This window comes from Nerophis lumbriciformis, linkage group LG31 (genome assembly GCF_033978685.3).
Source record: "Nerophis lumbriciformis linkage group LG31, RoL_Nlum_v2.1, whole genome shotgun sequence".
Classification (NCBI taxonomy): domain Eukaryota; kingdom Metazoa; phylum Chordata; class Actinopteri; order Syngnathiformes; family Syngnathidae; genus Nerophis; species Nerophis lumbriciformis.
In genome coordinates, this window is record NC_084578.2 from 21,154,618 (window position 1) to 21,177,811 (window position 23,194).

The 23,194-nt window shown below is 37.7% G+C and overlaps 1 protein-coding gene across 2 annotated transcripts in view; it reads left to right on the top strand.

Moving 5' to 3' along the window:
* The first annotated feature begins 2,983 nt into the window (after window positions 1-2,983).
* Window positions 2,984-23,194, top strand: part of LOC133574325 (solute carrier family 35 member F5-like) — a 36,334-nt gene continuing 16,123 nt past the window's right edge. The window contains exons 1-11 of one of the 2 annotated variants that reach the window (XM_061926478.2): window positions 2,984-3,112; window positions 5,058-5,211; window positions 6,826-6,975; window positions 11,838-11,900; window positions 13,377-13,458; window positions 15,900-16,090; window positions 17,251-17,332; window positions 17,430-17,517; window positions 19,768-19,832; window positions 19,925-20,029; window positions 20,109-20,268. In XM_061926478.2, coding sequence (XP_061782462.1) covers window positions 5,077-5,211; window positions 6,826-6,975; window positions 11,838-11,900; window positions 13,377-13,458; window positions 15,900-16,090; window positions 17,251-17,332; window positions 17,430-17,517; window positions 19,768-19,832; window positions 19,925-20,029; window positions 20,109-20,268 — 1,121 coding nt within the window. In that variant the 5' untranslated portion in view covers window positions 2,984-3,112; window positions 5,058-5,076. Of the gene's footprint in view, window positions 3,113-5,057; window positions 5,212-6,825; window positions 6,976-11,837; window positions 11,901-13,376; window positions 13,459-15,896; window positions 16,091-17,250; window positions 17,333-17,429; window positions 17,518-19,767; window positions 19,833-19,924; window positions 20,030-20,108; window positions 20,269-23,194 lie in introns of both variants that reach the window. The other variant, XM_061926477.2, reaches the window with a different exon arrangement.

The window sequence follows — 23,194 nt, forward strand, 5'->3', positions numbered from 1 at the left end:
CCTTCCCTAAACTTAAATGCCTTTTCTTAGGGACACTCACCTTTTGTTTATTCTTGGTTTAAGCATGAGACACCTTTTTACCTACACGCTGCCTCCCACAGTTCCTGACATCTACAACGCAATTAGCTACCGGCTGCCACCTACTGATATGGAAGAGTATTACATGGTTACTCTGCCGAGCTCGACAGCACCGACACTCAACAACAACACATAATGTGCAGACTATAGTTACCATACTTGCCAACCCTCACGATTTTCCCGGGAGACTCACGAATTTCAGTGTCCCTCCCGAAAATCTCTCGGGGCAACCACTCTCCCGAATTTCTCCCGATTTCCACCCGGACAACAATATTGGGGGCGTGCCTTAAAGGCACTGCCTTTAGCGTCCTCTACAACCTGTCGTCACGTCCGCTTTTCCTCCATACAAACAGCGTGCCGGCCCAGTCAAATAATATATGCGGCTTTTACACACACATTAGTGAATACTTGATCAACAGCCATACAGGTCACACTGAGGGTGGCCGTATAAACAACTTTAACACTGTTACAAATATGCGCCACATTGTGAACCCACACCAAACAAGAATGACAAACACATCCGCACCGTAACACAACATAACACAACAGAACAAATACCCAGAACCCCTTACACCCCCGCTACCACCAAACCCGCCCCCATCTCCTGAATTCGGAGGTCTCAAGGTTGGCAAGTATGATAATTACTGGTTTGCAAAAAATATTTTTAACCCAAATAGGTGAAACTAGATAATCTCCCAAGGCACACCAGACTGTATCTCAGTTGAAAAACACTGCAATAGAGAAGCGTGTGCAGCGATGTGAATACAAGTACAACGCGTGATGTACGGATGATCAAAAACATTTGTTTGGGTAGGAATGTCGCGTGTTACACCAACAACATTTTTCACAATCAAAGCATGATCGTAACAATCCACATTTTGTATCATTGACATCGCTAATAACACAGAAATGCTGCCGCTGTCTTAACAAGGCACAGAGCTCCGCCCCCATGCGCGCTCCCGCGGCAGGGGACGCTAAACGTTTCAGGGATACAGAATTTCGCACGACACAGGTAATCCTGCAGAAGTAACAACAAAACATTTAATGAACAAATGGTCAGATTACATGCAAATATACACAGATGGTTCCAAAAATATGAATAATTAAAGGACATTTCTCCATTTGTCCATTTCTCAGATGATAAACTGAAATATGCAACCTAACCCAACTCAAACCCCCTCCACTTTGGGATATGTACTGTACTGTGCAATCTACTAATAAAAGTTTCAATCAATCATTCAGAAAGCAATTGGGGTGAGCATTCCACAGTTGCAAATACAGCATGGCAAACGGGTTTCAAACAAACTATCGGTATTTACAGTAGAGATTGTGGTTATTTTATAGACACTTGGGTGGGCGGAGGAGGTTTAACCTTTCTCTTTCTATGCCACATCAATGTGGAATGCACTCCCAACAGGTGTAAAAGAAAGGGCATCTCTATCCTCCTTCAAAACCGCACTAAAAGAACACCTCCAGGCAACTTCAACCCTAAACTAACACCCTCCCTTCCTCATCATACCTCTTCGGATTGCAAATAATCAAATGTAAACAATCAAATGTAGTCACTTTTTCTTATAATTTCTGATCTATCTCTCTGTGTCCAATACTTGCTGTACATATATGTACCAAGTCAGACCTACACTGTTCCAATGTCAAATTCTCTGATGATGCAATTGTTGATGACTGAAGTGTTGATACCAACCAAACGTAACCCCCCCCCCCCCCCCCCTCCATATCCCACACCCCGGATTGTAAATAATGTAAATAATTCAATTTATATACTGTGATGATTATCTTGTGTGATGACTGTATTATGAAAATAGTATATATCTGTATCATGAATCAATTTAAGTGGACCCCGACTTAAACAAGTTGAAAAACTTATTCGGGTGTTACCATTTCGTGGTCAATTGTACGGAATATGTACTTCACTGTGCAATCTACCGGTACTAATAAAAGTTTAAATCAATCAATCAAAAAAAAACCACAGCAGTCGTCGTCGTTGGCGATCACTCGAAAGGAGTATGATTGTCCTCCTGTTGGTGGGATTGCCTTCAGGAGAACGCCTGTGCGTGGAATCTTTTATAGTGGAGAGACTGGTGCACAGACAGCCACCACACTGTCCTTGGCAAAGAGAAGGCCAGGGTCCAATGGCATGGACACCAAGACAATTGGGGGCCCATCTTTGCTGCAGCCTTCTTCCGCCTTTGTGACCGTTGTGGAGCTTAAATGCAACCATCATCCGCCCACTACGCCGTTGAGGTCTTTTTCGACGAAGGGAGACGCACAGACTCCAAAGTCACTTCTTCGCTGTGGGGAGCTGTTCCGGTGGCAAGGGAAACCCAGGACGACCGGCACCTCCTCACAGCTGCAGGAGGCTGCCGGAGCTCTGGTCTGTCGGAGGATCGCCTATGGTGCGCCTACCAGCACTTGATTTTCTCTCAGGGTGTGCTCGCCTAGCTTTTTGTCTTCCCAGACTAACTCACAAGGCAGCGGGTAGCACACACCACAGCAGTATTGATGGCACTAAAGGATGGGAAGAGTGAGGCAACAAACGACTTAATTAGTGAAGGCACTGTGCGCTAAATCAAGGATTGGCAGTGATTGGTAAGCACACTGATGGGAAATGTACATGTGGAGAGGAAGAAAGCGTCACCCATATCATATCTTCAAAGACTGCAATAAGTACAATGAAGAGAGAGCCATAATGCACAAAAAGAGTCAGAAACTGGGGGAAAAGGACACTTCACTGAAAAGCATATTAATCTGGGGACATCAAGCAGTGGCAAAAGCTGTTTTGGAATTCTTGCAAAAGACTGGACTAAATAAAAGGATCTGAGGCAATGAAGGAATTCAAATAAGAACCAGTGGGGGGCAGCAATACGCCTAAAATGCGTCCAGTCTGCCGGAAATTAAAACGAAGAAGAAAAAGACTTGCGCTTGTAAAAAATGGTGGCGACGATGTCCACGGAAGGAATTTAGGCATCGTCAAACTTTACTACTAACAACCCAGCGAATGATATTTTCATCCCCGGTAAAAGCTTTTCCAATTTGACTGAAAATGAAACGACCTTTAAGTGAGATACGTCTGTCTGACTCCCTCGTTTGTTATATTATTATTATTTTCTGTTATTGTTGACAGAAGCTGCACTCAATAGCAGCTGTATTCAACAAGATGTCTGCTTTGCAGTCATTTTTGTGTTACTCTTTATAAATGGCAGACTTCGGAGTAATGATAATTATAATGTATTATATATACAGAGATTTTCTAGACACTCAGCGCTTTTCAGTGAAAATTCGAACCCTGAGTAGCCTACTGTTACTTTGCCATGTTTGTATTCGTGGTGGGCTCACATCAACAATTTGTTTTCTTTTTGGTCATTGTCAATTACATTATGTTACACAATCAATCCTAATTGTCATATGGTTATTGTTTAAGTTTAGTACGGTTACAATATGATGCATCATATTTTTATTTCTCCGTACAGCATGTCCGAAAAGTAGTAGAAGGAAGCAACTCTTATTTAATCCTACCCCTTTTCCAATTTATATTAATTAGTAAGATATGTTCGCTTCCTGCATATGGACACAGTATTGAAGTGTGATTTATCAATGATATTGATTTGTATTACTATTATTTTGACAGTAAATTATCGATATTTAACTTTACTAATTGATGTGCCGATACCGAGCAAACTCCAGGCTGATATTGGCGACAAAGTATCGATACCGATACTTTGTGCAAATATACCTAATGTGTCTGGTATTATTTAAAAATAAGTGTATTTCAAGTGTTGCTACCCTTGGGGAATCATCTTCAAGCGATAAAAAAGAAAATCACAAATAATGGCGATTTTCTGCACCAAATGCATTATCTTGTTTATATACAACTTTGTATGTAGTGTCTTCAAATAACAGACAATAAAAGGATACATACACTAGCTGTTTTATAATATTAAGTGACTAATTTCAATTGCCACAAAAGTTCTTGCTTGCTCATTTTATTTAGACAAGATATCAGTTATTTAGTTACTTTACACGGTGTTCCTGTCAATGATATAGATAGGATAGGATAGGATAGGTCTTTATTGTCATTGCACAAGTACAACAAAACTTTGTTTTCAGCACAAACCCGTTCAAGATTAGACAAACAAACTGTGTACAGGGTTACAGAACAGGAACGCTGATGGGTCGCCACAATGCGATTATTAGAGGACTGCCAAAAAAATCTGTTTCTCAGCTGGTCCCTATGAGCCGCCGTAGTACTCGATTGTAATATTCTTTTCCACCACTTGTGGCAGAAATCACAATATCAAACAGAAGAAGTTTGGAGCGAAAGTCATACAGAAGTTTCTTAAGTGCAAAAATTAAGACTAAAGTGTTGAAGCTCTATTTTCATTTGTACTTTAATTTTATAGACAGTTTAGTTAATAAACATATATATGGATATTTATTAATAATTTAGTATATTTATCTTAACTCTACATAATTGAATGTATTATTTTCATCATGTATTTAAGTCGCTTCTTATGCAGTATATTTGGTCAGTATTTGTTTTTTGAATCAGACCTAAGTCGAAGGTTTATGTGTTAAATAAATAATAATCTTTGTGATTAACACATGGTTTCATATCTATTGACAAGTTTGTAAACTCTAAGTAGGTAAGTAATAATTATTGTAAATGATTAAAATCAATAGTAAGATGACTAATTCAGTGTTAATATTTAAGTAGGCCCCAGGCTCCTTGATAGTGGAAAGGTTGGGCCCTGATGTCAAAAAGGTTAAGAACCCTTGCTAGATTATCTCAAATAAATAAAGTATCAATATTTCGTTTTGAGAATCTTTATTAGAGCACAAAGATCTGGTATTGGCGGTATCGATATTTCAGTATCGAGCGGCACGTCACTACTATATATAGTGCCTTTGGAGCTTGGCCTGTTGCCTCAAATAATCATTGTTCTTTTTGTGTCCATTTTTAGTTGTCTCATTAGTGTCACAATGGAATGCATGTTCATCATGAACCGAATGGGCTCTCAAGGTGGCTCTGCATCCCAGCGGCGACGTATGGCTCTGGGGGTGGCAATACTTCTGCTGGTGGATGTCATCTGGGTAGCGTCGTCTGAGCTCACATCAGTAAGGACAATTTTATAATTATGCAAGTACAAGATGAAATGCGTTCATAATGATATGACTAAGGCTGTCTTGGACTAAGTATGTTCATAGTCAAGTTTGATTCATTAGATTTTGCCTATATTTGACGATTAGTTGACTGTAAAGCATTTTTTAAAGAGAAATAAAACTGAAGGTGATATGTAATAGTCTATACTAATTGGTCACTAGGTGTCCGTCACGTGCTGCATGTCCTCTGTCACTTATGTACTGAATCCTAAAGTTAAAGATAATTATCAAAGAAAAAAACACAGTATTTAATTTATGTAAACAAAAACGATCTGATTTGCAACTTTTTTCACTTAAAAAAAAGGCTAAACCACGTACGCCGGCTACCGCAAGTAGCTCTCCTGTGTTGTAATAATTAATTGAGTAATCAAACAAGAGTTTTAGTCTTTGGTATCCTTTTTGAAAAATATTGCAATCCAAAAACTATGCAATTTTCACATGGAATCTGGCTGTGAGCAGGCTGCTGTTTGAACACATTTTGTTGTGAATTACCGTATTTTTCGGAGTATAAGTCGCACCGGAGTATAAGTCGCACCTGCCGAAAATGCATAATAAAGAAGGAAAAAAACATATATAAGTCGCAATGGAGCCCGGCCAAACTATGAAAAAAACTGTGACTTATAGTCAGAAAAATACGGTACACACATTATATTTATATTGGGAGTAATCATAGTCACCCACCTCTTTTACAGTTTTACTGTCTTTTCACACTGGGTTATGGGGGGAGGTTCAAACTAATTTATCTCCGGTCCGCTCATCTGTTTTAGCCGTCCATATTAATCTTTTTTATCTTCTTCCTGAAGTCCAAACATTTTTAAATTTAGCTTATAACCAGAGCACACAGCAATGATGTCGGCTCTCAGTCTTCACCCTAAAAACATGAGAAAAAAGCACCTCCTACTGAATCCTGATAGGGCAAAGCGTGCATAGCTTAGGCACATGGCTACATTCAATATACCTTCTAACTACTTTCAATAAGGCAATATTCTTTTATAAATATTTCCCTAATTCCTCCACGGTTTGATTTAACATTTTTGGAACGTATGCAGATCCCAAATACACAACAGCAGGTGCCAATGTGTAAGACAAGTTGGTTTTGCATAATATGTCCCATTTAATTGTTTGTATTTGTTGATTTAGCAAGTGCTGTGAGACAATATAAGCTTCAGTCGATATCAACCATTCATTTTTAAATTGTGCACTCAAAACATGTTTTTAAAAATCATTGTAGATGTTGTCTAATCACAAATTCTGGAAAAATAACCATATAATAATATTGAATGGATGGATTGTGGGCCCCAATTAATAAGACATTCAAAGGGACGAGCGGTAGAAAATGGATGGATGGATGGAAACCGAAGTGTATTTAAACTTCTGATTGGAACTGTATGTATTTTATGGACTGTTGCGCTTTTACAGGACTTAAATGAGTTATTCTTTGCAGAGGTAAAACAGGTCAGATGTTTCACGTTTATCTTTTTAAACATAATAGATTAGATAAAGTGTATATTGTGTGAATTGGTTCTGTAAATCATTTATCTCACAACTTTCTTTCTATCTCTTTTGCAGTACATTTTCAAGCATCAGGACTACAACAAGCCCTTCTTCAGCACATTTACCAAGACATCTATGTTTGTACTCTACTTGTTGGGTTTCCTGCTGTGGCGTCCTTGGAGGCAGCAGTGTACTGGTTCCCTCAAACACCACAATGCTTCCCTGGTAATTTGTCAAATTTGACCATGTCAGAGCACCAACCAACCGCTTATACATGAATATATAACCATGTTTAAGTCAATTTCCTTTGCAATTTGTTAGACTTTGAGGACTCTTCTACATGTACAGTACAGGCCAAAAATTTGGACACACCTTCTCATTCAATGCGTTTTCTTTATTTTCATGACTATTTACATTGTAGATTGTCACTGAAGCCATCAAAACTAGGTATGAACACATGCAGAGTTATGTACTTAACAAAAAAAGGTGAAATAACTGAAAACATGTTATATATTCTAGTTTCAACAAAAAAAGGTGAAAGAACTGAAAACATGTTATATATTCTAGTTTCTTCCAAGTAGCCACCCTTTGCTCTGATTACTGCTTGGCACACTCTTAGCATTCTCTCGATGAGCTTCAAGCACACCTGTGATGTGAAAACCATTTCAGGTGACTACCTCTTGAACCTCATTGAGAGAATGCCAAAAGTGTGCAAAGCAATAATCAGAGCAAAGGGTGGCTATTTTGAAGAAATTAATGGTCCTTAAAGTGCTGTTTTTGAAAAAATACAGTACAGGCCAAAAGTTTGGACACACCTTCTCAGCCAATGCGTTTTCTTTATTTTCATGACTATTTACATTGTAGATTGTTACTGAAGGCATCAAAACTATGAATGAACACATGTGGAGTTATGTACTTAACAAAAAAATTTGAAATAACTGAAAACATGTTTTTGTATTCTAGTTTCTTCCAAATAGCCACCCTTTGCTCTGATTACTGCTTTGCACATTCTTGGCATTCTCTCGATGAGGACCTGAAATGGTTTGCACTTCACAGGTGTGCTTGAAGCCCATCGAGAGAATGCCAAGAATGTGCAAATCAGTAATCAGAGCAAAGAGTGGCTATTTGGAAGAAACTAGAGTATATAACATGTTTTCAGTTATTTCACCTTTTTTTGTTAAGTACATAACTCTGCATGTGTTCATTCATAGTTTTGATGCCTTCAGTGACAATCTACAATGTAAATAGTCATGAAAATAAAGAAAACGCATTGAATGAGAAGGTGTGTCCAAGCTTTTGGCTTTTACTGTATTTCTTCAAAAACAGCACTTTAAGGAGCATTAATAACTATATTAATACTAATTTTGTGAGCAACAAAGAGTAATCAAAGAAACCAAGGTAAAAGGAAAGGTAATCTTTTGTTATACAATGTACCATCCACTAGTCTAACCCACTTACCACTTAGTCAGAAGTCCTGCACTGCCGTCACCGCATGGTGACGAGGGAATTCATTGATTGCAAACAATTGTCTATATTAGGCATGTCCCGATCATTATTTTTGGCCTGCGATCGTAATTCGATTTTTTTAGCCTCAAATCCGATCCAATTTTGTGTTCCGATCTGATATTATGACTATGTTATTACAGACTATGGAACTGAAAATGTTTTTATTAGGTAGCTAAAGTGAACACAATAACACATTTTTATAAAGCGTATTTCAATAAATTTGCTTAGCCAAATTATTTTGGGCAAAATTGGATCCCATTTTAAATCATCCCCCAAAGTTCTCCTTTTTCCAAGGACTTATTCCCTGCGTTTGAAAAAAAAAAAAAGGCAAAGAAATTATTTTGTAATAATAATAGAAATTCAAAAAAATCTAAAAGTAATCGATAGTGTTGATATTTGGATCAAATGCCCTTCCTTTACATTGAAGTTGTAGCAGTTAGCTCAGCTTCTTATGTCGTCCTGCTCGGTGTGTAGCATGCTAAGCCATGACCTCATGTCAAACTGTAAGATTCCGTGACTGTTTTTATCCAACTATCTGCTGAACTCCATAAAAAATCTCTGAATTGTAACGCTACATAACATGCTACATGGTGCAATAGCATGAGCAGATATAGTACAATATTTGACTTGCATGTATACAAAAAGTTGAGTTGATTTTACCCTTATTGTTTTTATCACTGTTTATATTGTGTTTATCTACTATATAGTATTTAATACTGACGGAGTTAACAACAACATCAATCAATCAATCAATCAATCAATGTTTATTTATATAGCCCTAAATCACAAGTGTCTCAAAGGGCTGGACAAGCCACAACGACATCCTCGGTACAGAGCCCACATAAGGGCAAGGAAAAACTCACCCCAGTGGGACGTCGATGTGAATGACTATGAGAAACCTTGGAGAGGACCGCATATGTGGGTAACCCCCCCCTCAACAATTAGCCTAGCTGTTGCACTGTTATATTGTGTAACTTATAGCACATTCAATACACCTTCTTACATGACTATTTATATATTTTATACTGACCCTTTTAAACTTGGCCACTTCTTTACTAGGTTTTGTCTACCTGTTTTTATCGTTGCTTGGAATGCATTGTGATTGATGTAAACATCTAAATGACAAGAATACATCTGAATCTTAAATCTTAAATCTAGTTTTGCACTGATAATGGTAGTTGTAAGACATTTTCTTTTTTGTTGCTGCCATGCAGGCGAGGATTAGTAACTGAGATCGGGCTGTGCATAGTAGATGGAATTCACACACTCTCTCTCTGCATGTGTGCATGCCTATAACAAGGTATATACATTTAAGTGTATATACCTAAGTGTGCTCCCCTTTTGAAGGAATATTTTACGTGAGCACAATCTTTAGCCATATGAACACCGGGAGACTGTTGCGGTAAAGATTGGCTGTGCTCATCAGCTTATAGTTAGGTTTGTTAAATAAAAACCTAAAATCGGCCTTATCCAATCACACGATCTGGTTTGGGACATCTATATTGTGTGGATTTGATAGTTTATCATACTTGTAGTTAAGCCATTCAGGACAAATGAAGTGTACTACTTGCTTGTATTTGGTTTTTCTCTTTTGCAAGGAAGAGTCTTCTCAGATTATTCTATTCTAAGGCTGTCTGAATAAAAAGAGGTGACTAGAATTTAAGATTAATAATTGATTCTATTCAAAGGACTAAGTACAAACAATAGCAATTCCTGCGCTGGAGAGAACATAGCCGTCTTAAGTCCAGAGCCTTCTCTGAAAATGGTTGCTCCTCACATATGCTTTTGTCCATCTTGCTACTCCGCCGCCCTGGCGAAGATTGAAACCAAAAGTTAACTTGGGGATTGTGTTGGGCACCTTCTTGTTCACTTTCACTCTCTGCACCTGGTACAGCCTCACATCATTAAAACTAGAGGGAACACAATGTGTGTGTTCATAAAGATAAGAAACAAGGTGAGATCATTATGTTTATCTTCTTCGAGAAAAACCAAGGCCAAAGCTAGTAACTTCTAAGACGTTCCATTTTGCCCAAAGGTGGGAAAATATTCCTGCAACACTTGCAATTACAGAGACACTGCTGTTTTCATCTAAATTTGTTTGTGGAGTTGAACAACATGCCATCACATTATGGAACTCTTGAGTTGAGTTTATTATTGAACATACACATAGGGTAACATTGGCGCCTATCTCATGTTTACAATTGTACAAACGTCAATATGTCTGCAAAGGTGTAAGAAAAAGACGATTTAATCCTACACTTTCTCCGTAACAAAACAACCACTATACAGAACATTTCTAATAACATATAAACTTTTCTGGGCAGCCTTGTTCTGCTCAATACAACACATTCCAACGGTGTTGTAGCAAAGGAGATAATCGGATTCAGAAAAAAATTCACATCCATTCAAAGCTATCGTTTAATTTATTGTAAATTTTCTCCTTAATCGATCAAGGAAATGTAGTTCAATCCCAATGTCCAGCTAGGGATGGGCACAAACTGTCTTCCTGATTCTAGAATTCTATTGAGACTCAATAATACACCCTGACTCAACGTTGGAGGAAAATATGTGCAAATATTTGCAAACTGCGCTGGTGGATTGGAACAAGACTGAGTAAAGCATGTAAATGCAAAATAAAGAAAAGGAGCATTGACACAAAAAGACAAGTTATTGAAAACCACCTTTATATTCAAACTGGTGGTTTGTAAGTTGATCAAAAGTTCAAGTGAAAGACAAAATCTGCCTTTAAATCTATTTTTTTTCCAGATATTTAATTTCAACTTTTTTTTTTACGAACGCTTGTTTGAATAGAGCTGGGCCATTATGGCAAAAATCCTAATCATGATTAATTGAACCTTCTAACTAAATTTGGGTGAATGCACGATTATCCCAGTCTCAACTACAACTCTACTTTTTGGTCGACGTCATCTTTATTGTAGTTGAAGTGTGTCAAAGCTCTTTTAGGTACACACTGCTTGTGTTGTACTGTCGGCTCAGTGTTTTGAGTTTTCCTCTATTTCTAGCGGATTGGATAGGATAGTGTCATCTGAGTAGTTCTTCTTCAGCTGGTTTTCTGGCAACCTTCATGCTTTGCGACACGTGTAATGTAACTACTCAAGAGAAGAGAGAGAATTACACTGGCCTAGTGGTTTGAGTGTCCGCCCTGAGATTGGTAAATTGTGAGTTCAAACCCCGGCCGAGTCATACCAAAGACTATAAAAATGGGACCCATTACCTCCCTGCTTGGCACTCAGCATAAAGGGTTGGAATTGGGGGTTAAATCACCAAAAATGATTCCCGGGCGCGGCCACCGCTGCTGCCCCATGCTCCCCTCACCTCCTTGGGGGTGATCAAGGGTGATGGGTCAAATGCAGAGAATAATTTCGCCACACCTAGTGTGTGTGTGACAATCATTGGTACTTTAACTTTAACTGCAGGGGGGGGAATAAACGACATGGCAGTTTTACGTCAGTTAGAAGCTCTTAATGTCTGATTCGATTAGTCTTGGATTTATCGTCCAGCACAGTAAATAATATCTATTTAATACCTGGCAATTGCTAATATAACGTGTTTGTCTGCAGGTAACTGATGCAGATGCCTACTTTGCTCCCTGCAACAATGACACCACTGTGAACAACTGCTTGGTAAGTAGTAATTGTGGAATTAGCATAACTTTATTGTATCATATATTATCAGTAGTCATAGTATGTTTCGGCTCAAGTTTGATTTGAATGTTATTTGCATCTATCCGTCCATCTTTTTTCAACAGCTTGTCCCTCTCTGGGTCGCGGGGATGGCTGGAGCCTATCACAGCTGCATTCGTCTATGGATGTTAATTTGTGTCTTTATTACGAAAGCTTTTTTTTTTTTTTTTACACTAAATTTATAGAACTGAATTGTTTTTGTTAGAATTTTGTGAACTATCTTTTTTACAGATTGTAAAAAATTAAAATTGTTTAAAAAATTAAATTTACTGCAGAAAAATACGGAACAAAAATATTTGTTGCTTTAAAACTCAAGACCCACTTTCCGGTAATTTAGGACAAGAAGCACCTCTTTGACTGGGTCTGAGACAGGTCTTCAGTCTTAATTTACCGGAGGTTAGTCTTGAGTTTTAAGCGAGAAATATTTCTGCACATTTTTCTGGACTTTTTAATGAATGTTTTTTTTACACTGAATATTTTTACTTAATGAATTTCAAAACACTGTATTTTAACAAACTGTATTTTTAAACACACGTTTTGATCACATTCTTTAAAAAAATTAAATTATCAGCATAATTTGATGTAAAACATTCAGTTCACAAAATTCAAACCTCCAAAAATTCTGTGTAAAAAAAACGTTCCTAATAAAGACACAAATTTACCTCCATAGCAGCTGTTAAAACATACAATATGTGTAATATATAAAATTGGGTCCTTTCATTTATATTTCTGTTAGTACAAAACAGTCAAGTGGAGCTTCTGGAAATATTTGTCTCTTTGCTCTTTATAACACTTCAATTGCTTTTAATAATTGGTTTTACCTTGTTAACCTTATCACTTTATGTGGTATTAAAAATAAGACAATTTTTGTACTTTGTAAAATCTGCGTTACATGTTGTTTTAGATCTGTTTCTATCTTAAAGAGCATTCCTATTCCATTGACTGACAATTATATGCATATTAGAGTGTTTTGTATTTTCATTCTTGTAATCTAGCTAACATCTCAATCAATCAATCAATCAATCAATCAATCAATCAATCACAGATACAAAAGGACTAAAATGTTTAGTTTTTCTGAGATTGATATTTTCTTCAAATTTGGTCACCAATTCTACAAACTCTTTGTAATTTGCCAAATGGTATATTGTTTTTCAGCCACTGAGTATGACACCTTTTGTCCTGTTAAACAGTATTTCTGTCAGTGGGCTTATATATGTAGATTACCCTGTTCGTCTTTAGGAAATTGGAGTGTTTAAAAAGTAAGCTTTTTCTTGTCTGTATTCCAGTGAAAGCTTAATATTTGTGTACGTGTATACCAGTATGTCATGTGTGTATATGGCTAGAGCTATGTTTGGCCCAGAGGTGGAAAACATTAAGAATCCATGCTTGAAGTGACCATGACTCTCCCATGTGCAGAGTGAACCACTGTATGTACCAGTGAAGTTTCAAGACGTACCTGCTGATCATTCCAATTGTTTACATGAAGCCTGTGGATCTTGTGAGTGGACATCTATTTTATTTCTCGTAAAGCCTTACTTTTTATTCTAGTACAAATGTGTTCAATAGAGAGTACAGATGATGATGAAATTAATTGTACTTGATTGCCTGGGAAATACAAGAAGAGCATTAAAACGGCCTTCTTTTCCTATTACAATGGTACCTTGACTTATGAGCACAATGTGTTCCACAACCAAGCTTGTAACTCAGAACACTCGTATGTCAAAGCAGCCATGCCCATTGACATTAATTGAAATCAATTTAATTCATGCTTGGCCCCCCTCAAAAGACCAAACTTTTACATTTAAAATGTTTTTTTATTAAGAAAAACTAACTTTTAGATACTAAATACGACCGAAGCGCTGAAGATTTCACACTGAAGTCACATCATAGCACTATCTGATTGATTTGTAATACAAAACTCATAATAATAATGTCTATAATATTGCTGAGAGAAAAATAACTTCCTTACCATATAATAAGCAAAGCACATTACTACAGTTTTGCAGTATAGGTGTGCTACTTGAACTTAATTGATGTAGTTTAATTGCCTTAGTGTTATTTTTGAGTAGTGTTTTGGGGGCTCTGAAGACTGGATGCACCGATAGACTCATAGACAAAAAGGTGGAGTTCTATGGGTGTTTTCTGTCTTCACTTTTATCGTTTTCACCATAAATGGCAGGTTATTGTGATTGTCCATATCACCCATCCCTACTGGCCAGGTGTGGCCTCTGGTCCTTGAATTTGACACCTGTGCTGTAAACGCCTTCGATTACTATTACAGTAATTACAGGAAACTAACAATATTGCTTTTCAACCATTTCAATTAATTTAGTATTTTGTGTATAATTCTAATATAGTAACACTTTGTAAGCAAAAAAGATCTTGCAAGTGCAACATTTTGAATCAAAATGGTTGTGCACAGACATATCATCATCCAGCCCCGGTTTTCCAGGCAAGAACATTTCTTTCCACCAGAACCTCCTCTGTTTTCAGGTCAACTTTGTAGTGCTGTGCAAGTTTGTTTACACTGATATCATCTGTGCAACGTTTCTCTGTTTGCAAGGTACCTGCCAGCTTTTCCACGCAACAACACTATCCTTATGTGTTTGAGCCATCTCAGGCTTACTAAAGATGACTAGAGCTTTCTTACATTTCCACTTTCAACAATTTAGATGTATTCAGTGTTTGTTGTGTAATTCTAATACATTGCCAAAACGTTGTGAGCGAAAAGATATTGCAAGTACAAAAATGTTTTGCTAGCGCGCTTTGTGCGCTCACGTCACCGGAACCTCAAGGGGGCTAAGCTCCCGCCTGTTCTTCAAACATAGTGGCGCCCCTGCTTACAGCTGTTGGTTGAAGGGCAGGATGCCGATCTCTCAGCTGTCTAATCAAAACTTATATTGTTTCTTGTGTAAATGAAGCAAGAACAACAACATGTCACAATATATTAACTCTTTATTGCTATAACGGCACAAACCTGGTGTAAATATTACTTCAACCCAGAGTGAAAATACTCAGAACTCAATGAATGCTCGCAGTCTAAAGCATACCGAAAAACCAAGAGACAGCTCGTATCTCAAATTACTCGAAAGTTAAGGTACTCGTAAGTAGAGGTATCACTGTTCTTGCACGTTTAAATTAATCTTTTTTTACTTCTAGCTTTTTATCAACACTGAAGTAAGGATTAACAAAACTATTTCAACTATCAATGCTTTATTCAATTACTACTAATATAAAATGGTTTGTTGAAACCTTCAGTAAGAAATTGGTGACTGTTGCAAAGTGTTTATGCAGGAGATACTTGCTATTCTTTTGCTATATGTTTTTCCAGGATTTTTTGTGAATATTTTTCCACTCTCTGTTGAAAGAAACCCACCATAAAATGAGTGTAAACTTAAAACATCATCAGGAGATTAAATACATTTTTCTCCCACTGTGATGTTATTCAGTGAAGGTACTTTAGACATTACTGTATGTGACAGTTAAGTGTGATTGGTGGAAAACAAAGAAGTGTTTTAGTGCACATTTAGACAACAGTGAGCCAGCATGCGAGTTAAGCTGTCAGACTTTTGTCCCGTAGTTTGCCTTGGTCATGGTCGACAATAAACTGTCATCACACCTTCTGAAAAGCAGCTGCGTCTCCCTGCCTCTGTTGGGTGGCAGCGCTTGATGTCTTTTTCATGACATCATTGACCCATGAAGAATTGATCAGATATTTGGAAACAGATCGTGTAGCTCATTGTGGTGACTAATGGAGATAGAATCCAAAAGGAAAGAAAAACATTGATTTAAATAATTTCCATTACTATATTTTTCATTAGAATTAATTATAATTATTAAGGCATCTTGTTGGTTAATATAACAAAAGTATTACTTGGATAGGTTATTGCTTCTTTCTTCAATCAGTTCACCATATTTTTAATTTCTGCATCCCAGCAGGTTCTAAAAAGCAGAGGGTGCGTTTTAGTAATATTATGGAGGTGCGGCAGCTACCATCTACTCAAGCCCTGGAGGCCAAACTGTCCCGCATGTCCTACCCTGCTGCCAAGGACCATGAGGCCATATTGCGCACAATGGGCAAGCTCACCATCACTGATGTGGCCAAAATTAGCTTTTTTTTCTGCTTTGTGGTAAGTTCCTGTAGATAAAGTGTCTATCAGCTTTTTTCTACAATTCTACAGAACTTGGGAGATGTTTAAAAAAAACGGTGTGATTTTGTTGATATTTGATATTGTCGTTGTGTCGTGTAAGAAAAAATTGTTTCACGAACATATTTTATTTAAACTAAACCTCCAAATCAGGAACACTGTGGTGTATTCGTAATCTCGGATTATTTATGTTGGGTTTAAAAAAAAAAAAAAAAAAGTTTTCTGAAAGCCAACCATTTTTTCATTGCTTGCTTTGTGTAGCTATCGTGTTTATATTGCTCAGTACCTCCAGGAATTTGCGATTTTGCCAATTGAAGCAAATTCAACAAATGCATGCAAATATTGCACTGCCTTGAACTTTTTACAATGCCCGCTACTTCCCCACACTTTTTTGGGCCAATATACATAATTTTCCCAGTCTAATTCGTCTTTGAGCAGCGCTCAAAGGTGCACGGAAACTGTCTAATTAAAACTTATGTTAGTTTCTTGTGTTCTGTAGACAAAACAGGAACCTTTCAGTCTTTATTTATCCAGGGTAAATCTTTCTTCATCTCTCATTTACCAACAAAACGTAACACTAGAGCTTGCTATCAGCAGTTCACAAATGCTCTTAACATGTGAGGATGAATGTGTTGGAACAAAAATTAATGTTTAAGATGGACAAACACTTTTCAAGCGTAAAACATATAAAGAGATGTCTGCAACTTTTGGCTACAGGCATTAAGGAAGCCTTTGGTTGTGTTTCTTTCTCTAATTAATATTAGTTACAATTAATTAAAACTACAGTAATTTGACAATGTGCTCTGAGTATGTGCTTTTACTGCCATCTAGTGTTTGCTTTCAAGTCTGTGTGATATAAAACGAGTAAAACATTAGTACAGTATTGTTTTAGTTTTTTTTTGTTGCAATCCTGTGCTTGTTAAGGTTAATGTTACAAGGAACACTTAAAACATTGAAAACAAATGTATAAAATCACAATATTGCGGGGAAAAAAGAGGCCACAAAATCCTGAAGGCACTGATTGCTTTGCTCAGTATTTACTAGTTACTTTTTACATTATGTTGTCTGTCGTGTTTTTGTCATGTAAAACTTAGACTTAACTCTGGCATGTTTGGCTTTGGCTTCGTCTGTTTTCCCTGCAGTGGTTCCTGGCCAATTTGTCTTATCAGGAAGCTCTCTCTGACACACAGGTTGCCATTGTTAACATTTTGTCATCCACATCAGGTGACTCTCCCACTCAGTAAAACAGTTTAGCTGGAAAAGGAAGGATTGTCATCTCATGCTTAGTTAAACTAACCTTCTTACTTTTCTCTGTCTTCAGGCCTGTTTACACTTATCTTTGCTGCCATATTTCCCAGTAACAGCAGTGACCGTTTCACCTTGTCCAAATTGTTAGCAGTGGCACTGAGGTAAGATAAAATGTGCACACTTGAGTAGGTGTACTCCTTACTTAATTTTTACTGTATGTTTACATATTTATTTGTTAACTTGTCCCCATTTTCTATTCTCTAAAAACATCCCAAAACCATCAACAACGCTTCATACATCAAAATCAATATCATGGTGACTTACTTGATTTGATCAGTTGACAGTCTGGTGCAGCAGGTCTGAGGCGTCTTTTACAGTTGATTTTGGTTATGTAAAAAAAGGTTTCTACCACTGCAGGCTGTAGAGATGTCACGATTTTACTATTAACTGTGATTAAAAACATCACGGTTATTTAATCGCAAAGGCTCCGATACACAGTGTGTTTCAGTCCTCCTCACTCGCTATAAACCGACATTATGCTGGTACGTTATTTTTGGTATAACCTTTACGAAACGAATACAAAGTTACACCAACGGGTAGCAAGAGACATGCTAGTATGCTACATTAGCTAAAAAATGGCAGCAGGACAAAGCAGTAAACTCTCTAATAAAAAAATAAAAACAAGCTGAAGTGTGGGAACATTTCGGGTACTTGAATGATACGGGAGTCATTGAAGACGATGGCTCACACATTTGCCAGAAGAAAGTTGCAGCTAAATAGTCAAATACGTCCAATATGGTGCAGCTTTACTTGACAAAATAAAGGTAAGCAATAATAACTGAGGTTAAATTATGTTAGTGGCAAATTACTCAATGAAGAATTTAGTTGGTAAAGAGTTCAACTTAAACGTGTCACTTACAATCAGTAGCTCACTGACCATTAAATGTTAGATTAATAGGCCGTGCGTTTCCCACCGAGGCCTTCAGTGATGTCCTACTTAGTCCGACTTCAATAAATACCTCTCAAAATACCATCATTTATGTCATCACATAACCACAGCTGGAGAAATATTATACAGAAACACACTTGCGCACTACTGGTCATTGAACCACCTCAATAGTGTACAAAACGGGCTATTTTTCGGCGCATTTAAAAATCAATAAACCCGCATCCGTAATTAAAACATATTTTACGTGGTACTGTCAAAATTTAAATAATTGTGAAAAACGTATTAAACGTGAAAATATAAAGATATAAAATATTTGAACTCACAATTTGTAGAACCCACTCGACGCCGTATAAGACAGTGGTTCCACTCGTAGTTGGTTGATTTGACTGGAAGTGGCGGGCAAACCATATTACCGTAGGCACAGCTTAACTAGCTTCTGGGGTCGACCAACCTCGTCTCACAAGATCTAGTTTCTCTTTAAATATCCTTCTTGAAAATGGCTTTGCAAAAATATACCTACCACCTAAACAACGTTTTGCTCTCCTTCTTTGTAGGTTAAAAAAGTGAGTACCGGTGATTTCTCCGGTGATGGCTCCGGTGCCACTTCCTGCTTTTGCAAATAACAACTTTTGATTGGATACTCACTTGGGAGTGACTAGGGACTAACCAATCAGTCACGTTTAACATAAGGCTAACTAATGGGTTACTGTCCTCAATTCGTGATGTGATTGGCTATCGCTACTGTCTATCAACTGAATGTCCTCCGTTTGTACACACTGCACAGCCGCCGTTATTGTTGATTCAGAAGTCCTCCGGCAGAATTCATACAGCGCTGGCAACAAGCTAGCTGAATTCTGATTTGATAAAAGCTCTAATGTAAAAACAAGCAACACTGCAGCCTAATTTGACATTATGAAAATATAATGAATACTTTTATATATTTATAGAAAGTAAATTAAAAAAATGTAATTAACTTTTATTAATTTGATTTGTTAGGCCAGCACAGAAGGCCTTGCTGGCCCTGATGGCACACCACTGTCTAAAACGTTGAAGGTTTTTGGATCATTTTCTTGGGACTTTATAGGCAAAATAGGTTAATCCTTATTACCTGCAATGTTAGCCGTCTCTTGCTAGAAGTTATTCCACTATTTAGAAGGCACAAAGAAGAGACGTGTGTTGTTATAAGGATTGTGGATGATGGCGCAGTTTCCCTTTAAGCGTCTGCTTGTATTTGATAACCGAGTTCATGCATGATGCAAAAAAACCCCTCTTCCTGTCCCTTACTGATCAATGTGGGAATTTGCCGCTGTAAACTAAAACATCTGAATACAATTACATGAATTGTTACACCACTAGCCAGAATACTACATTTATTTACTCAGGATGTGAGGTTTTATTTAGTTAAATGTTTTTAAGGTCAGTTTTGTCTTTCTGGAATTCATGTAGTTCCTTTCTTGTTTAGTATGGGGGGTGTTGCACTTGTGAGCCATTCCAGCATGGACCGTCCTGACGAGAAAGGCACTATTGGTAACCATGTTGACAGCGAGTCCTTTTCATTCATTATCACTGGTTGTACAACACTTTTCCAAACATGTCCTGTCTTGCGCATGTTCTTGCAGGTTCCTTATGGTCACTGGCTGGGGCGTTATTATATGCTGTCTATATTGTATTAATCAAAAGACTGGTAGATCGAGAGGATAAGCTTGATATTCCCATGTTCTTTGGTAAGATCACACGCATCACATTCACTTAAAATTGTGTCTTTGGATATGTCCAAGATGGCGCTGTTATTTTGTCTTGCAGGGTTTGTGGGTCTATTCAATCTGCTGCTGCTGTGGCCTGGCTTCCTCCTGCTTCACTACACAGGGTTTGAGGCCTTTGAGCTTCCCAGCCAGCTCGTGTGGACCTACATCCTTGTTAATGGTCTGATTGGAACAGTTCTCTCTGAGTTTCTTTGGCTCTGGTGGGTCCTACATACCACATTCATAGACTTAAAAAAACATGTATTTATTTAGATATATTGCGTTTTATTTAGTGCTGTCAAATAATTATTCTTTTTAATTGGATTAATTAAGATTATTTACAGGTTATTACTCACTTGCATGATATAAATTAACTTTAAAAAATGGACCCTAATATTTGGAAACAAATACAATTTTATTGTCAAGAATGTCATACAGGAACATTTTAAAAATGTTTTACTTAAACGTACGTCATGTATTCGCTCAAAACTTGGTTTTATCTAAAGTACCTTCAGCATTTATATCAAAGTGAAATTTGCCAGCCAGCACTCCCCACTCACTTTTGCACTGACACATACATGGACTTGTTCACTGATATTACAACAACCCGAACCGCTTTTAAGTACCCACCCACAGTTAAGATAAAAGAGTACCGAATCCGGTTCTTTTTTGGCATTCACCGAATCCCGCCGATCCTATGTGCACCGATTCGCATAAAATCAAACAGTGCCATGTTTCGGTACCTGGGTTGCGCGTGACGTCACGACCGGTTGTCACACTTAGGCACTTGTGATCACTCCAGCAGCACTGAGAGTGGACTCAGCCAACTACCTCTAAGTAATGTTGCAATTTTCAATGCCAACAAAGAAATTGACTCAAAAAAACGCTCCAACCCAAGTTAAGTAAGGATCCAATTTTCCAAAAATGTGCTAGCTTGACGCTAATATACATTGGCTTTACTATTGAAATGCTATTAATTAGCATTAGCGATTTTAGCTTTTTAATTTCAGCACCTTCAAATTTGTTAATGATAACTACACCTAAGATACACATTACAAACAGTTGGTGCGTAATACGTACAATACTTATAGTATTAACATTTTGTAGGGCGCAACAGACAGACTAATAAGACTAAAATGACCAACACATCACAGGCTATACACTAATGCCATCTTACATCTTTGACTTGTAACTGTAATTGCAATTTAGTGTCATACCTGCAAATGAGACTCAGAAATGTGATAATGAAACAAGATATAAAAACTAGACATCAGTTATCATAAGCAACTAATTTTTAATTGTTGCAATAAAACTGAGATTTTATTCACTCAATCAAGCTTTATTGCAGACCCCAACGTCCAAGTAGACATACAATCACATACAGTACATCCAACAAAAAACACAGTATGTAAGTCATTATCACATAATATTAAAACAGTGCTTGTGCATATTCAGTAAAAGGCATCTAATAAATAAATAAAAGCAGCAATAAAAATTTACTTTAAAAATGTGCCTACACATCATATAAAAGGCGCAGATACCAGTGTTTACATATATAGGATTGGTACCCAACATAACTACACCTAGGATTGGTTATCTGTATTATAAGACAATTCTCGGACCCCTGCAGTCTACATATAAACTTAAACATGAGTTTTCTCAGGGTGGCGTGGAAGGTGTTTATTCGTAAATCACAAAAAAGATTGCGCAAGCTCTCTTTCTTGAACCTCACCCAGAGGGGTGACGTGTACATAGGGGTGCAGGAAGCTCTAAACAAGTACACCTTGGCTTCATCAGACCAGTGGGGAAATTTTCTTGGACATACAGCATTCAACTCTGTCTAAGCATGTCAGCGTCATCCTCCATTTTGTCAGTGATGATGTGGCCTAAGTATTTTACATTGCTGCACACAGACAGGGTTTGCCCAGACAAGTAGAAACCTGGGAAATTAAGTTGTTGATCCTCCTTGGTCCCACATATCATTACCATACTTGTTGTGGCATTATACTTGACGTCAAACTTGACTCCATAGTCTGAGTATATGTAAAGAAGCTGTGGAAACCCTGCACTACTGGGACATATAATGGACAAATCATCAGCGTACATAAAGTAGTTGATTAAGGTGTTTCCAATTGTGCACCCTGTTCTGGCAATCTCTCAACTGCCTTGACAGGTCATCCATATATAGACTAAATAGGCCTGGTGATAAAAGCCCACCCTGCCGTACCCCATTGCCAACTCTAAAGGGAGAGGATAAACTACTCCCCCATTTTACCTGCATCGTCTGCCTGTCGCACCAATATGCCAGAATACGTATGATGCTACCCGGAACACCCTTATGCTTCAGCTTGGTGAAGAGTGAAGAGTTTGTGATGGTTTGACTGTCAAATGCCTTAGATGCATCAATAAAACCTACCAACATTGTAAAGACCTACACTCTGTATTTTCCTACTGCTTCTTTTAAAGCATAAATACACAAGTCAGGGCCATGCTAGCTCTTAAAGCCAAATTGGTTGTCTGCGGTGAAAAGTACATCCCCAACTCTGTATGTTATCATCACTCTCCTGCACTTTAGATAGTATGCTGGCTAGGGCGAAAAGTCGATAATTGTCCATACTCCTTACCTTATCAGCCTTGTCTTTAATGACAGTTACTAAAATGACTGTTGGCATACCATCTGGCAGGATGCCATGCTTTACCAACCCTGTAAAACAGGTGGAGAGCAACACAGCTACCCTAGGCCTTGCTAGCTTCTGCAGTAATATTATCCATGCCACATGCTTTGTTATCAGCTAGTTGCCTGATGGCTTGGGAAATATAATAGGGGCTGATGAGTTCCACTTCCTCCTCTATGTTGCCTGTACAATATGGCTCACTTCTGACACTTTAATAGAGCAGCATAATGCTGCCTCCATAGTTCAGTTATATTTCCTCCACCAGATACATCCTCAATGTTACATGGCAATGCTGCTATTTACCCTATTTATATTTTTAACTTCCACTGACAGAAGCCAGTTTGCACGCCATAGATTCAGCTCTCAGGGCTTGCTCATGCTTGCTAACAAAGCGCACTGCATATTTGTATCTAGTATTGGTTAGCTTTTTATGCTCAAGAACAGGTCCCTGTTTAGGTCTACCAGCAATAAC